This window comes from Physella acuta, unplaced genomic scaffold, assembly GCF_028476545.2.
Source record: "Physella acuta isolate Inbredline_101_S28 unplaced genomic scaffold, ASM2847654v3 ptg000746l, whole genome shotgun sequence".
In the NCBI taxonomy this organism is placed as follows: Eukaryota; Metazoa; Mollusca; class Gastropoda; family Physidae; genus Physella; species Physella acuta.
The window spans coordinates 36,642-54,816 of NW_026732264.1; the positions used below are offsets into that span (position 1 = coordinate 36,642).

Below are 18,175 nucleotides of genomic sequence, written 5' to 3' on the forward strand. Positions count from 1 at the left end.
CTATTAATTATTCAACTTCTGTTCGATTGTACTTATTGGTTGCTGCAATAAACAAAATGTACATCCACATCTTGTAGCGTTTCCCAACATGGGCCTTACATCTTACCAAAGGGAGGGGGTATTTGATTTTTGTAAGGGGATTAAATAGTTTCACTTTTTAAAAGAGTTCCACCTAAGAACATTTATAACAGCCGATGATCTACCGTAATAACATATGCTACGGTCTATAAAATCTTCCGTAAAAAAAAGGAGCAAATGCGATTTATTCTACTTCTACAATCTTCTTGTAAAGCACAGCCCCATCTACGAGAGACAATTCTAACATAAAGTTGTAGGCCTACACAGCTTATTACAAAACAATTTTTCTAGCAGCCACAAAATGTATTCGAAGAATATTAAAAAAAACATTACTTTTCCTGAAATTCTTCAAGACCTCCAAAGAAATTACATGATAAAAATCGTTACCAAAAACACAGTAGAACACTTGACTTCTGTTAAAAATCTGTGTATATAATTCTCTTCATGGAGGTACCATACAGAGCACCACGTAAGCTCAACAGACTATATCGCTACCATTCCCAACCCACCAGGAGAGGAGTCGAAAGTGAGGCTGAAAATAATCTTCCGTCACTAGCTACTGATAGTGTTTTAAAGCAAAATATTTTCAGTCGCAGCATTGGTAGTGTCGAATTCACAAATTATGAATGACAGAAAAATATAAAATAAACCAACTAAATAGCGGCGTATGCTACGTGGCGGCTCAGCTCGTAATATTTTAAAACTAAAAAAAAGCAGCGAAGGTTGTATTTCAACATGGTAGTTTAATTGCAGTAAAATAAATCTTGCAGGAAAGATTTTAAAAACTCATGGTCACAACATTTGTAGTTTACGCAAAAAGGCTTAATATACACCAATTCGGTCAGACCAATCTTAAAATATTGCACTAAAGCTTTGAAATCAGTAACAAAAAAAATCAGCTAGTAAAACTAACAACATAGAGAAAATTGTACTAAGATTTATATCAGAAGCTATGAAAAAAACTCCAAAAAAGCTATTTAGAAAGGAATGCAGCCATTATTGGACGGCGTTGACAAGCGGTAGGGTGCTAGCCTGCTAACCCACACGTCTTGGGTTTAAATTCATTTGCAAGTAAGTAATACTTTTATTAGCCGTTAACCATTTAAGTTGTAGTCGTTTTTTATTCTTTTGAAAAAAAACTTGTATTTACTTAAGAGAAAAAACATTAAAGCCATACGTCTATATCATTAAAAAGTATTACATATTATAATTGACAATCGTATTTCATACTGTACAAGCAATATCTAAAATAAAAGCTCTGTAACCAAGGTCGTAAGTGTAAGGCTTATTTACTGTGTTTGCCCCATTTCATTGGATTATCTAAAAATAAACTTTATTACTTTACAACACTCCTCCTTATCTGTACATTGACTTGCCCGGTAATATAATAAAAGTAACAATAAAAGTATATATTTTTAATTGTGACAATATTCGGCAAGGTAAGCTTTTTTATATTATTAGTAGCAATAAATTAAAATATATATTATTTTTTAAAAGTTAATCAAAGTGCAGAAAGTTGGAAAACTATTTACATTTACAGTTACAATGCCATAGAATAAGAGGAAAAGAAATAATGCGATGACTCTATGTAGGAAGCATAAAATCTTTATTTTTCGTTCCGTTTAGAACATATTTTCAGTTAAAGCATGTTTTGTTGTATTAGCAAGATTATTCCATAAATTGGCCTGAATATGATAATTAATAGAATGTATAATTATATTTAAACATTTTTTTTTTTAAATACAAAAAATCAATCCTCACCTTATCCACAATTTCACTGATGTATATATCAATTAAATAAGCACAATAGAAATGTTTATTTCACTTTGCTGTTGCTGTTATCACATGTGTGTTATCGGTTGATAGTTACTAGTTCATGCATTCTGTCTAGCAGCGGCACCTTATCTACCTGAAAGCCAGTCACACGAGAACTTGAAATGATGTTTGATGTTTTGCTGTATGGTTCTTTATTGCTGTGTTAAATAAAACTAGTACACCACTTAAAGAAGGCTCATATATTTTATAACGCTTTCCACTACGCTATCTAATAGCTTTTTATGGCGACCTTTTGTAATTGTTAGCTTGTGTGTTGATATTCCAACTACACCATTAAACTTTACTTAAAATCTGAACCTCTAAATAACCAAAGTAATTAATTCATAGTGTTGCCTTTTTTCTCTAAACCGAAACTAAATTAGAATTTTCTACATCAACTTAAAATTTAACCGGCAACGAAAAATGCCATTGAAAACAGATTATTATCCAGAATCGGCTTTTTAACAGGATGTAACCTTGATCTTCGCGTTGTTATTGAAACATGATAAATATAGTCGTTTAATACTTCTAAACCTTGCTTCTAGGCTCAAACTTGACAAACGTCGCATTTAGAATTTCCTTTTAGTTTGTCTTTTTTGTCTAGTCTGTAACAACAGTGTTGTGTGCTGCCGAAGACCTTGGGTCCAAAGGTCCAGGGTATTTGTAACTGTCTTTAATTTGTGAGGTATGTAACACTATCTGTTTTCTTACGAGTTTCTATCAGGTAATTCTTCAAGGGAAGTGGCGGAGTCCGCCGAAGAATGTCTACCGTCCCCTAAAACGAAATTAAATGTATATAGAAAATATACTTTTGCCAGTTGGCAGCTCCTCTCCACGAAAATTTAGTCCACCCTCCCCTCCCCAGTAAACCTCAATCATGCAGATAGTGTTTCTTTCAGACTTTTTTCTCGGTTGGGGGGGGGGGGGCGGATTGAATTATCCGGGCGAGGTGGGCTGACATTGGTAACAGTATATTGTTTTTATACAAATTCTATTTTGTTCGAGACAGGGGCTTTAATGTTCTTCGGTCGGGGGTGGGGGGTGGGAGGGGGGTGCGGTGGATTAAATTCTACAGTGGGGTGGGCGAGGGGAGGGGGGCTGAAACCATTAGAGCTATATATTTTCTATATAAATTGTATTTCTTTGGGGGGGGGGGAGGGTGAGGTAGACGTTATTTAGGGGTGGGGAGGGGGGTGCCTACCTATCCAAAGAGATTTAAGATTTGGCAAATAAATTATGTGATATTGTAAGTGCCCTTATTATCAAGTATAAATGTTGTCATTACTTTTGCGGGTTTTTTTTTTAAATTTCGGCAATGGCTTGTTAATTCAGTTTTCTCTAGAATCGATGACGTCATTTTATTATGTGTACTTTTCCGGCTATTGTACATATATAGTACATATTTCGGTTAGTTTAAAAAAATTCCTTTATGTTTCATGTGACGTAGAGATCTTTTACTATCCATTTAAAAAAAAAATTCCTTGTGTTTTCTCTAGAGCGTTTCCGACAAACAGAAACACAGACAGAATAGCGAAACTATTATTATCAATGAAGCCTTAATTATATCATGTGGAAGCAGCTTCAAAAATCCTTCGCATTCTTTATATGTTTGCTGATTTGTCGAATGCTTATATCTGATATATTAAAAAATCAATATCTATTTTTGTTTATCTGTTTTATGCCTTTTGTTCCCATGAAATTTTATCTTTGAAAACTAACCTATACAACTGAATATCTAACAAAACATTAATTAAAATAGCTTTTGTGCATCTCTTCCGACAAGCTTTACAGTTAGTTTATGAAATAACTTTGTAATACAACATAGCTTTCTGTAAATGAAAATATATTCGAAACAAAATGAAGAAAAAAGATTTCATGACTACCTAAACTGATTAACCGCAATGTTTCTTATTCCTCTTATTCGTTTCACTTTAAATCTGGCCGAGATGATAGTGTAATAGTTACAATGCGCAGGCGGTACGGTTCGAGCCTCATTATGTCAACGTTAAATTTAAACAAAAAAAATATTTTTAGATGGGAATGATAAAGTTGCTTATCGAAACTTGGCGGGACACGGGGTAGGTAAAGTAGAGTTCACTTGTTTCTGTGACCTCAGCATATGAAGGAATAGTGTGGTCAGGCCATTGCTCACCCGAAATCGGTGTTTTTAAGAAAAAACACGTCTGTGGTTTGAAGTCTGTTTAAATGTGGGGTCTGGCTTTTTGTGGCGATATATGTCAGTGAGTAGGGAAGGAGAAAAATAAAAATCGTCAAAAAACGTGACGTCATTCATCAATGGCCTCAATGGCACATAGCCAGATGACACTATACTATTCTAATTGGTAATGTTTAGAAGTATCAGAGTACAAAATCATTCTTGCTGTTTTATCTTCTTGAAATATGCAGTCGATTCCACTGCTTTTTTGTTGTATTAATTAAAATATACGACTTGTTAATACGGAAGATTATCAGGGGGGGGGGGGGGGGGTAATTATACTATAAAAATTCTCATGTATACTAAAGCCAAGTAATCGCCTAGCTGCTTCTGGAGCACTAACATATCGCAAAACCAATAAATATTTTTTGCTGTTACCAATTAAAAAAATATTCTTATTTAGTATTTCGTCGTTTTCTGATAAATAGAATATTATAAAAGCAGGCCTAATTATATTAAAAAAAACTATTATAAACTGTTCTCACGCAATGATCTTTTTTAATAAAGCAATTTTTTTTCTGTATGTATTCAAACGTATTTAAAAGCGTGTTGGATTTTTGTGATTCCTAATTAATGAAGTCGACAAGACTAAAACTAGTCGTTTTAAAGCACCATCAGTTGCTCTAGATATTTGAAAGTCGATAGCAAGTTCTCAATCTTGTTACCTCCCTTTAGTTTTAAATTGTTTAAAATTTTATTATTTGCTGCTAATAACCTTAACTAGATCGACCGCATCTGCGATTGTAAACATAATCGTGAACCAAAGCTCACCAGACTGTTAGGGTAATCGTATCTAGCTAGTTATCACCCCATTTGTTATTGAATATATCAATCTATCGAGTTATTTAATTATGTTATCTCCTATTAGTTTTGGATCCGTTTATTTGACGTTTAATGACTAAGTAAACATTGAGTTACAAGATTTGCTAAAAATCCACACAAAAAAAACCCACAAACAAACAAAAGATGTGAATTAAATAAAATCTTATAAACATTTTAGACGCAATGACTAGTTAATCCTTGAGAATCTCGTCGCCTTCTCGGTTAACATTAGTCGCTTTCAAATTCTCAGTCTTTATAACCTAGGTAAGCCAAATGAATGGCACTCAAGTTCGAAGTGCTATATAAATCTCTTCACGTGGTTGAAATTTGTGAACATTCCGATTACTGTTGTAAAATTTTACTGCTGCAATTAGATAAAGAAGGACCTGAAGTTTGTACCCCCTACGATTACCGAAGCGGTGATCAACCATATCGTTACACAAATCTCCAGACCTGGCCCTATCGTCAGCATACTCAAAATCAACAAAAGTGGTTTGTGGGCTGTGGACTTATGTCCTAACACCCCTTTGAATGAGCTGCCCCATTTTATTGAGATAGAAATCGGCAGCGAGAACTACACATCCTCTTCCATTTAAATGGAAGGAGAAAGATCTGCCCCTTTTGTGGAACCACTTCATTGATCATTACATTTTTTACTGGTTAAAATGTCAGTTTTCAGTTAATATCCGTTTCCGTTTTTAATTTCGTTTCAGGTTACTAATCGTTTCAATCGAAATTATTTTTATTTCGGTAAAATGTCAGAATGCTTTTAAAATGAGAGTTCTAAGTTAAGTTCCATTTCGGTTAAAATTAGGACCTGTTAAGATTCTAAATTTCCGTATCCGACTAAAATTACGGATCCGGTAACAGTGCCATTCCGGATAAAGCTCCGTTTTCCGTGTATATCCTTTTAAATTTCCGTTTCTGCTATATTCCCGTATCTTTCCGGCGAAATTTTATTATCCGGTTAAAACGCCTATTCTTGATATAAATTCTTTATAGATATTTTTCTTCTTCGTTTTTAATTTTAGTGTTGGAAGAGGTTCCCTTCAATGCAATTAAGTATTTGCGTGACAACTTGTTATGTGTAATATAGGATTTTACTCCGATTTCAGCTTGCTTTATTTTATTATTTTTTTTTGCGTTTGTGTAGGCCTGTGTGTTTGCATTTATTTTTGCTTTTGCGTTTATGTTAGCGTTTGCGTTTGAGTTTGTGCGTGATTGTGTGATTCGAAAGCATAAGAACAGGGCAGCAGTTGTTCAATTTTTTAGTTGTCTCGCCTTGGTGAGTGGCTGTTCCTAGCTACCAAGTCTTATCCGCCCGGGATTCGAACTCTGGACTTTTCGGTTCAACAATCATGAGCTAAACCTTTTAAATAAAGTTTCGTTTACAGTTAGATTTTTTTTATTATGCTTGAAATTCTGTATACTGCTAAATTTTCGGATCAGGTTAAAATAGGCGATTCTGAATAAAAATCCGGTTTCTATTACATTTTTCGTTTCCGGTTAAATTTTAGGTTGATTGATTGGAATTAGGTTTTGGATTCGGTTTAGAGACAATTTTTATCTAGTGGATAATATAAAAGACACTAACATTAGAGCAAATTTATTTTTCTAATTTTATTAAACCGGGAGTGATCTCCCCTAAACTTTCTCGAATATTCTTATATAACAATACGTGGGATGGAAACTCGGAATATAGACATGATTTTTAATTACTTAAACTTTGAAAAATAGAATATAATCTCGTAGAAAAAAAGAATTGCGCACCAAGCGAAAGCCAAAACAAAATGTGCATAATAGTCCGGAATATTATTAGTACTTTATAAATTTACATGCGGTTTTGCGGAAATCGGAAATAGCGTAAATTAATACTTCCGGTGAACGGAAATTACTCAAAATTTTAATAAAAGGTAGAGGATTAGATCTTTTACTCAAATGTGAAATTTCATTTATCTATCTGAAATAGAACACAAGTTATAGGCTTTTGAAAAATTCAAAGTAGAAAAAGTTCCACTTCCGGTTATCGGAAATCGCTCAAAGTTGATACGGATCTACGAATTTGATAAAATACTTATATATGAAATTTCATATTTCTTCGACATTCTATTCTATTTTTAAAAGTTTAAGTAATTAAAAATCATGTCTATATTCCGAGTTATATAAGAATATTCGAGAAAGTTTAGGGGAGATCACTCCCGGTTTATTTTTAATGTAAAAAAGGTCTTGTTGTAGATGTAGGTTTAGCTTTTGTCCTTGTGATCAACAATCTACTCAGGAGGATTTTGTCTAGGATGAGCTTAGGTGAAAGATGTAGGTAAACAAATGTATGACTAGATTAGTATTAATATGCAGTATCTACGAGTTGGAGTAGTTAACCATAGTAAGTAATATGGAATAATCTAAATATAGAGATGAATCGAATCACTACCCGTACGAATTCGAAATTTATTTAATTTATTTTATATTAAGACAGTGTCTAAGAGTGAAGCCTAATTGAACTTTTAATTAAGGTCATGGGTCAGGGATTTGCTAACAAAGATGTCTGTATGATGTGTTAATTTTTGTCGTTTACATTACAATCTGTTGTCTGTTATACATTACTACACATTCCAGCTAAAGCTTTAATATTATTTTTGTTTCTTGTTTCTATTATGTTCCAATACTTTTATCAATTACCTACTTCGATTCTATTATGTCGGAGAAAGCTCGATTCTAGGTTTAATTTCTAGGCCTTTAAACATCACTGCAAATAACTGGGATTTAATTCTTTATTAGCGTTTGGCTATAGCTTTAATGATATAGTTGTTTATTGTTTGTATTATGTAAAATTGGAAAAGGTTAAATTAGGATATAATTTGATGATTATTGAAAATATGATAAATAATACAAAATATGTTGCATCAATTCTTCTTCCTCTTAGTTCTTATTTTAAGTGTTGAAAGGGATTCCCTCCAGTACATTAAAATATTCGTGTCAACTGGCCATTGACTCTGATTTCAGCCTGCTTTTCTTTTGGGATTTGCTTTGGTAGCGTTTGTGCAACCTAAAGTGGCTGTCCCCAGCTATCGAGCCTCATCTGCCCGGGGGTTTGAACTCAGGACTTATCGGTTTCGCAAGCATGAGCTTAACCGACCCGACAAAGCCGACCTCCATTATTTAAATAACTAAATCAAATGAGTGGGTCGCTATATGTGTTAGAATTCAAGAAGCGATCCATGCTTTGACCTTTAGTTATTAAAATAGTAGTTTGTCATTATATATTTAAAGAAAATAAAAATTCACATTTTTAGTGCATTATTCCATAAAAGCTTGTTATTAAAACTTAAAAATAAAAGTGGTAGCTGCAGTGAGGTTTATGAGAATAGAAATAAAACGGATACCGTTAGCTTTCTCAGAAATTCAAGACAACAGTAAGTACAATGGACCTTTCGACCTAAAGTGTTTGTTAGCACAAAGTGCTAAGAGACTGCTAAAAAGCCAAACAAAAACATATTTTTCAACTTAGCTCGGAAATGAAAACACGTATTGTCTAAATAACACGATATCTAAAAGAAAAGATAATATATAGAAGTGGGGATAGTGGATGTGGTGTTTAGGGGAAGGGGAAGGGTGGATGAAAGATAACTGCTCGTTTAATCCATCTGGTGCTCGAGTCCCAAATTTTATTGTGAGCTGCATTTTAGTACTCAGGCAGTTTTAAAATTAAATTGATTGCAAAATCCGACAGTGGTAAAAAAAATTCTTTTAATTCTCATCCTCTCATTTAAACATTTTTTAAGGAGAAACTAATCAGGTTTTTGTCTACAACTAAATCTGCACAAAAGGAAGTACTTACATTTGTCTAGTTGTTGAATAATTCACGTATTAAGAAAATGCTAATGAAACAAATACACGTCAACACACCAACCTCTGCTTTCGTGTCTTGACTATTGCAATCCTGAGCTAATTTAAAGTGTGTGCTTTCATGAAGGATCCGCTACAAAAATCTCACTGTAAATTAGACCTAAGAGCTTTTTTAAGAAAAGGAAGTATCCTCTCCCAACTCAGTGGTAAAGGCAAAGACATAATAAGGAGATAATTGCGGTTAGGTAAAAGTTGTGTTCGGTAATGTTTATTGGTGATGGCGCGCTCGTGAGTCTGTATGAAAAGCCTTGATCACTGTTAATCACTCTCAATAAAAGTGAGTTAAAACACACTTCGGCGACCACCCAGGTGTCGGGGACTTAGAGAAACGCACTCGGGAGCCCCCGGTTACACCATCGCTGAGGCGCCGCGTACGACCCCTGGTTGGGTTAATTATCGAATGCCGTGTGCCACCGTATCAATCTTGCAGGGTGCTCCTTAAAACTAATGTAGGCGCCATAGTTCTCACGAGGTAGCACAGGGCAGCCGAATCCCATCATTCTGGTGCGGCGGCGGACGCGCCTAATTCAATCTAGTGAGCAAATATATTACCACATTTTATCCAATATTCTATGGAACTCTTTAAAACGAACGGTTACTGAGCGACTATAGCATTGCATTATATCCACATCATATCGCGCTGTTTAAAATGAACGTAGGCGCAACAGTGCTCACAGATGAACCCGGGATACCAAATCGCTCCTGCTGGGGGGGGGGGGGTGCTGGAGAACGCGCCTTATTAAAAATAGTCAATGATTCGGGACACACAATCACCTTGGCGCCGATAGCTGCATAATTTGCAGTATTAGGTTAGGTTTGCCTGTCGTACCTACTGGGACATAGGCCACTGACAAGAGCTTTCCAGGCATCTCTGTCCTGGGCTAGTCTCTCTAACTGTCCCCAGGTGTATCCAATCTTCTGGGTGTCTTCTTGCAGGTCACGTCTACAGGTCTTTCTTGGTCTGCCTCTCCTCCTCCTGACTTGTGGATTCCAGGTGAGGGGCTGTCTTGTTATGCAGGATACAGGCTTCCTGATATTTGAAGTATTACTGCTGAATATAGTAGTACACTTTTCCCGCTCTGCAGGACGCCCGATTAACGAATACCAAGTTCTACGATAGCTGCTATGAAACTCTGGCGCAAAAACCGTGAAAAGAAAGAATCTTTTTATTCTCAGAAACAATCTCGGGAATGTTCTTATCAACACCCCAAAGTTTCACGACACTCGGATGAACGGTTTCGAACCACATACAACTTTTATTTTTTTTATACCGTGTAGAGAGAAAATCATACCCTCCCTGTGCACTGCGCTTGCAAAATTAAAAATGTTTTATTGCAAAAGCCTCCTATGGATTGTTATAATCAACTCCCCAACGTTTTAAAGCGATCGAATGAACGGTGTCAAACCACACTCGAATTTTTTTATATACCATATATAGAGAAGAATCGACTCGCGCCTTGCCGGGGCGCCACCCCTGCGAATTCGAACTTATTTTTCGCAGATACCTGTCCAGAAGTATTATCAACAATTTCCCAAAGTTTCATGGCGGTCGGATGAAATGTGTAGTAATGAATAAAAGACAGACAGACAAACACACACACACACACTCGTACATCGCTTTTTATATAACTAGCGTGCCCGTCCGAGCGCGTTGCCGCGAAGCTAGAACAAAGGATAGGCCGGGGCAAATCGCACCCTACCGGGGCGTCGTAGGACGTGTCTGCTGAAGTCTAGTTAACGACTATAATGCCCTGTTGTATCCATAGTCTATTGCACTGTTTAAAACGAACGTAAGCGCTTTAGAGCTCACGGGATAGCCCGGGGTGCCTAATTGCGACCTGCCGAGACGCCGGAGGATGTGTCTGATTCGATAAAGTCAACGATTAATGTTGTCCTTCGTGTCGTTATTGTCTGGCCTTTTTTAAAAAAAAAAAAGTCGCGCAATCAACGAAGCGCCAGCGGTTGAGCTTGTTTCAGTTTTACCGCTGAATATAGTAGTATCCCTTACCCGCTATGCAGGATGCCCGATTACTAGATGCCAAGTGCCAACATAGATGCTCTAGAACTCTGGGCGCCAAACCGTGTATTGACAAAAATAGCGACCTTCCGGGCACCGCCCAAAGAAATTTTAATGATTTTTTCACAGAAATCTTCTCTCAGGGTTATTCTCATTAACTCTCCAAGGTTTCATGGCACTCAGTTGAACGGTGTCGAAACGCATCCGACTTCTTTTTATATACTTATATCGACCAAAAAAAAAAAACGCGCCCTCCAGGGGATCAGCCCTTGCGACATTAAAAAAAAATTTTTTGCAGAACCCTTCCCTGGAGTGTTCTAATTAACTCTTCAGATCCATGGTGAAAGTATATATATATATATATATATATATATATATATATATATATATATATATATATATATATATATATATATATATATATATATATATATATATATATAGATTTTTGGTGTGTGTGAATGAGCGTGCGCTATGTTTGTGTGCGCATAAATGAGTAGACGTGACCGTGTTTGGGGGAGGGGGAAGGATCTAAGGGAAGTGGATTCCTTAAATGTAAAATGACCAACTTCTTCCTACGCCATGGTCTCAAGTACTTCTAAGGACTTAATGTTGAAGCTGTGTAGATACAGCACAGCTTATGTGCAACGTGCAGCGAAATAGGATGTTCTGTATCGCTGAATGTAACAAGCAACATGTTGATTTATAGTTTACAGTAATGGGATATTCTCAGAGTAATTGACGCTAGAAGTTTATTATCGTCTAGTTTAGTCCATCATACCAAAAAATTATATCAATTTCCCGATATTATCATCACCCCATTTTTCTAGTTAAAATAGCTCCGAAGATACTACAAAAATGTATTTTTAATGACATTACGCTAAGAGACAAAATAATGCTATAATGATAAAACGATCTAATTACATTTTATTTAAAATGAGTGGGACATTTTTGGTATGCTATCGCCAGTGTTTCTTCTTCTTCTTCGTTCTTTATTGTATAATTTAAAAATTAAGGGAATTTCCTCCAATCAATTAAGTATTACATGTCAACATCAGGGCCGTTGACTCCCACTTCAGTCTACTTTACTTTCTGGATTTTCTTCCATAGCATTTGTACACGCAAGAACAATCTGCAAGTCAGCAGTATTTTTTTTTCTCCTAGATAATGCTGTTTCCAGCTAACGAGCCTCATCTGCCCTGGGTTCCGAACTCGAATTTTGGAGTTAGCATCCATATGCTGTTTACCCGAGTATCACGCCAACTGCTGAACTACACTTTAAAGGGATAGTAACGAAGCATCGAAAAGAAGAATGTTAATTACTAAAACGTTACTTAAATCGGTCAAAATAACGTTTGTTTAAATACGATGACAGTTGTTATTTTAACTAGTTGTATAATTTTTTGGAGTTGGAAACCGCGTTGGTATTGTTGTAAATATAAGCGCGTGTTTTATAATTCTCAGCTTAATTAGCTTGAAAAAATAGAGACTAAAAATTAAAACAACAGGACGTACTGGAAATAACTGAATTATATTTCAAATACAATCACTCCATAGCGTGTGACGAGTAGCAAGTTTTAAAATTATAGTATAGAGTACATTTTTTGGCATTGCCTTTTCGATTAAGACACGCTATAAAATTTGTGAATTAAAAATATTTTGGGTTTTATCTTCTCGCATGTAAATACGATGTTTTATAGTAAAACTCTCGCATGTAAATACGATGTTTTATCGTAAAACTCTCGCATGTAAATACGATGTTTTATCGTAAAACTAATCCTGCAGATATATCCTGTTACGCTGAATAGACTGTAAAGTGTAAAGCGTAGACCTGTCTCAAGTAGAGAGCCGTCAGCAACGCGGATGTTAATTACGTCGTATCCTTTTTGTTTATTTAATGCTGACCGGTGTTTTTTTAAAATATAATAATAAAGATTAGGTACATTTTTGTTCTGTTGCCTGTGTAACAAAGTCATACCGTGAAATAATAATTGTTTGTGTTTTATCTTCTCGCGTGTAAGTTCGATGTGTTTTTGAAGAAATAATACTGCAGATAAATCCGGTTATGCTGAGTTGATTGTGAAGTGTTACACGAAAGCTTGTCTCCAGTAGAGAGCCCTCAACAACGCGGATGTTATTTACGTCGTGTCCTCTTTGTTTCTGTGAATTTAACCGGTGTTGAGCAATCAAATACACTTTAAAAAACCACATGATATTTTGGTAAAAAATTTCTGATGACTCGTGCTGATTAGGTGGGTGTATGTAGTAGGGATACACTTGACCAGAGTTTCTTCCAGTCATCTTTTCGGGGGGACACCGCCCCCCCCGGAAGAAAGTCTACCCCCCCCCCCCCGAACGAAATGGAATTTGTATAGAAAATATATACTTTTGACAGTGTCCGCCCCCCCCCCCTCCGAAAATTTCAAGTGCACCCTCGGAGAAAAAAATCTGGAAAAAACACTGCACTTGACCGCTTTTGTTTTATAGCTCGTTACATCAAGTAGACGAAGTTAAGAGTTGAAATAAGAAAACTACTCTTTCCTTTTGATTTTATTAAAAAAATATGAAAAATTGGCTCCACAAGAGTGAATAGAACAACAAGAATAAAAACAACGTGAGACAGTTTTTACAACCCAAATCTTAACGTGATCTAGCACACACTCTTACCAAGGGGTATACTCTCCGTTTACAAGTTGTTAACATTTTATTCGAACAACGTCATACTACATTGGTAAAATATGTACATGTCTCCTATTTCCTTTTAAAGATACCCGGACTAATGTTTTGGACGCTACAAAACGTATAGAAAAATATGTATTCTACTATACGATGTAGCTTACAAAGTAAAGTTTGTAAGAACATTTGCGAAAAGGTTAAAGAATTGACAACGCTTGTTGTAGAAATGTTATAAAAATCGTTCACAATTCATTACCATCAAGACATAATTAATCTGCTAATACAAACACGACTAGAAGAAACGATTTAATCAAACATTAGAGCGTTTAAACTGCAACTAACGAAACAACATACATGATGAAGTATCAAAAAATACAATACATATAGTAACATTGGCTTATATACCAAGCCTTTAACTGAATATTCTACTTTAGAGCATGAAGATTATACTTCGACAAATGAAATGATAAAGGAATTGCCACCATTAGGCAAATTGTGGTTATGCAAATAAGAAAGTATTTTCTGGTGTTGCCTATAAAAATCTTATAAGACTAGATACTCTTATAGTGTTTCTTCCAGACTTTTTTTCTCCGGGCGGGGGGGGGGGGCACTTGAAATTTTCAGGGTGGGGAGCGGTAGATTTTCTTCGGGAGGGGGTGGGGGCGGACACTGTTAAAAGTATATATTTGCTATATAAATTATATAAATTTCATTTCGTTCGGGGGGCGGTAGAATTTTTTCGGGTGGGGGGGGGGGGGCTTCGCCCCCCGAACAGATGCCTAGAAGAAACTCTGGATCTAGGGTCTAGCAAGATTTGACAACGTATTGTCGTACACACACACACACGTTGTGGTTTTCAACGTGGGTTTTCATTACATATGTGGTGTTGGTTTTAAATGAGGATTTTACACTACATATGTGGTTGTGGTTTTCAATGTGAGTTTTACATTACATCTGTGGTTTTGGTTTTCAATGTGGGCTTTACATGATATCTGTGGTTGATGTTTCACTGAGCAATTTTACCTTGTAATCTCTGAGGGTTTTGAGAAATGGAAAAACTTTATGAATCTCTTTCTTGTACTTGGAGCTCATCTTGTAGTAGACGAGGATGTTGAGACTGGAGTTGATAGACTCAGAGTAGTAGGCCAGGCAGTAGATGACGGAGGCCACGTCAAAATACTTGCCGTACAGACCCAGGCCCGGCACGACGCACACGGCTGACATGATGACCGTCTGCGGCGTCAGACAGACGATGAAACACACCGACACGACAACCAGCATTAGCCCGACTTTCTTCTCTTTGTTAGAGATGGTCGCGACTTTTTTAGTTGTACTGGATATGGATCGAATCCAATTGGACCTTGACTTTAGCTGGAATACGATGATGGACGTACATGCAATGAGAACCAGGAAAGTAAAGTGTGGGACTAACATGTCTGTTATGAAATACGACACACTGAACACGGAGCTGCTGTAGCTTCTGAAGGCGATACTAAGAACAGTTTTGTTCACTCGAGCTGTTTTTTTCCAGTCTAGGTAGATGACGTAGTATGAGGGGAACTCGTTTAGTAGAGTGATGAGATAAATACAAATAATTGTTGTGATAGCGACTTTTTTTGTGATGATTTGTTTGACTTTCAGAGGCAGGACAACACAAAGACATCGCTCAAAGGCAGCGAAGGCCGTGATGAACCCACAGACACGGATGAAGTAGTTATGGGGGTAAAAGGAGAGAAACACGGACACGTCCAGCGGTACGAAGCTCAGGTCCAGAGATTCGAACCACGGGTTGACCATGACGTTAAACGGCAGTAGGGTGACCAGCGAGCCCAGGTCACTGACCGCTAGAGCGGTTAACGAAATGTTGACGGTGTCGTCGTATCCTTGTCTGCGAAAGATGACGATGTTGATGATATTTGCGATGATGCCGATGATAGTTATCAGCTCCCCGAAGATAATGTTCCCAGCCATGAAGATGTCTAGAATATATTTAGGCACCATTGGGGAAGATCCCAACGTTACAGTACTATTGAGCGACGCCATTTTTATAGAGTTCTATTATTAGCTCGTATGTCGTAGAACCTGTCAATTAAATGTTCTGCGCTATGTTGACTAGTTATAACACCATACACAAACCGATTATAAAAAAAAGTATATGATTATATATAAAGGTTAATATAACAACGATTGTGAACAGTTATAGAAGGGAGTTGCATAATCCTGAAAATATCTAAGCACTTATCCAGGCCGAATTATTTCCCTTATGCAACACCACCATTTCAACATTGCTTTAATGTAATACTACTCTTTTGTTATGTTTTAAACATTTGCAGAATTTAATTTTACTGTAATATACTCTTTTGTTAGGTTTTAAGCATTTGCAAAATTTTACTTTACTGTAACACTACTCTTTTGTTATGTTTTAAACAATTGCAGAATTTAAGTCAGTTGAGTATTTTACAACATCCCGGGTCAAACTTTCCAATTCAATAAACTTGAAAACTCTCTATAAAAAAACTATAAATAGTCCTAGCTGCTTCGATCTTTAAAGAATATTCGAAGATTTGATTTTTTTTTTGTTTTGTTTTATTAAAACTTAGTAGAGATAGTATAGCTAGTAACAAACAACATACGTCCCTTCAAGAAATTTCAAACGATTTGTCACTATACAGATAAACTATTTGGTTACTTCAGATTATTATCGATGAAATTAGTTGCGTTATAGCGGTCTAACGGTTTTATGCTTTAATTAAGCTACAAAAAAAAAATCTCAAAAATTCAATAACGTAAAAAAAAAAAACCCTTAAAGAGTCTTACATTACTATTTTGATATTTTTCTAGCCTAGAAAATTAGCAACTCTGCATCTTGCTGGATTTAGCAGAAATAAGCAGTAACAACGGTTTTATATACTTAAATTAGTATATTTCTACAAGCATAATAATTCAATCTCCTGTGTGGAAACAATTTATAGAAATGTTGAGCGTCCTACTGCATAATATCTTACATTAAAAAATATTGTGCATCTTAACCAATGTTTGTCTGATGTATTCAACTATTAATATAGCAACCGGTTATATTAATGTTAGTAACGGTGAAACAGCTGAAACATTAAAATCTCTGTAGGGTCCTACTCTATCATTCACATCATGACGTGAATACTTACCTGCTGAGGGATGTATGTGTTTAATTGTTAATTAGCCAATTACATTACAACAAAACTATAAATTTTTATTAGTAATTAAAAAATCGAATATCATCGTGCAAGGGGATAGTTAGCCGAGAATATATGTGCTATTAGCAATCCATTAAACGTTAACTGATCTTTTCCCATTAGAAATTTACTTGCCGTGTAATTTTAAACATTAAAAAACATCAATTATCAACAATTAATTTAATTACCGTAGTAAACACAATCGTAAGTTATGATTACTTTAAACAATGTGGGAACTTCATACTATTATGTTTATCGATTGTATGAGTGGTTTTATAAATAGAATATATAATCCGGTTAATTAAATGTCGATGAACGCACAAGTTTCTGCTACATTTTAGATAGGTTTTGTGAGCTGAGGCTATTGGAGCTTCTAAGTAAAACACGGTGGTTGTTGCTGACTTTTTATTATTATAGATAGATTAATTTGTTAATAATTTTTATCAAACACATTTTAAATTTTGTTCTAATCTAAGCAAAATCGATGTTACTGTTAGTTAACTTTGGGGAAAATTATCAAACAAAGTGTTAAAGAAAATTAATTGATTTAGGATATATTGCTAGATTTTGTTGTAAGTGAACAAAATCAATGTTTAAGTCATAGATTGTGTTTTCGTAAAATGACATCTTTTTAAATTACGTACAGTTTAATAAAACCAAATATATCTCAACAAGATTTTATAATCAATAATGTCAGCATATTATTATTTCTAATGTTTTATTTATAATAAATATTTATATTACGTACTGGAGTAGGTCTATATGAAACATTTTACTGAATATATTGATCACAATCTGTTGCAAAATGTGTTTTCAATAATAAGATAGCCGAAACGTTGCGTTCTATGAAAATAATGTATATCATCTATCAGTTTTTACTGCTCAGGTTGTATTAGGAGTGAACTTTTTAAAAAATCTGCAGACATAATAAAATAACTGATATCATTCAGAGGTGATTTCAACTTTTAACAAATGAAAGTATGTAGGCTAATGAGGAAACATGTGTTCATTATTTAAAATATATTTCTATTTCTAACAATGTTTGCTGAAATGAGAATATATTTCATTCAATTAGTTATTATTTTATTAAATTGTAAATAAATATTTAATGCAGTTGTTATAAACCTCCTATTTCCTTGTATTATAAATACAATGTGTTACACATCCAACTATTTCAACTCGTGTAATTTAGGCCTATTTATTATGATGAATAAAAAAAATGTCTCCAAAAAAATCATGCTAAGCCTCTATACCCAAACTTCGAATTCCAGTAGTTAATTTACTACGTTTTGAAGAAGTAGTTGTATTGTTTTTACAAGCATATTTGATATTAAAATATTGCTCTAGATAAGACATTGTCCGCTTGTTACACTGTATCCCATTGTCCACTGCATTAAGAGTTCTTCTATAACACCCGTTATGCAATGACATTTA

The 18,175-nt window shown here is 35.2% G+C and overlaps 1 protein-coding gene across 1 annotated transcript; it reads right to left on the minus strand.

Annotated features, from left to right (window-relative positions):
- Window positions 1-14,510: 14,510 nt before the first annotated feature.
- On the minus strand, window positions 14,511-15,572 carry LOC131950222 (galanin-like G-protein coupled receptor npr-9). Its single transcript, XM_059312291.1, has one exon. It carries the CDS (start codon window positions 15,570-15,572, stop codon window positions 14,511-14,513), a length of 1,062 nt encoding a protein of 353 aa, XP_059168274.1.
- Window positions 15,573-18,175: the final 2,603 nt, after the last annotated feature.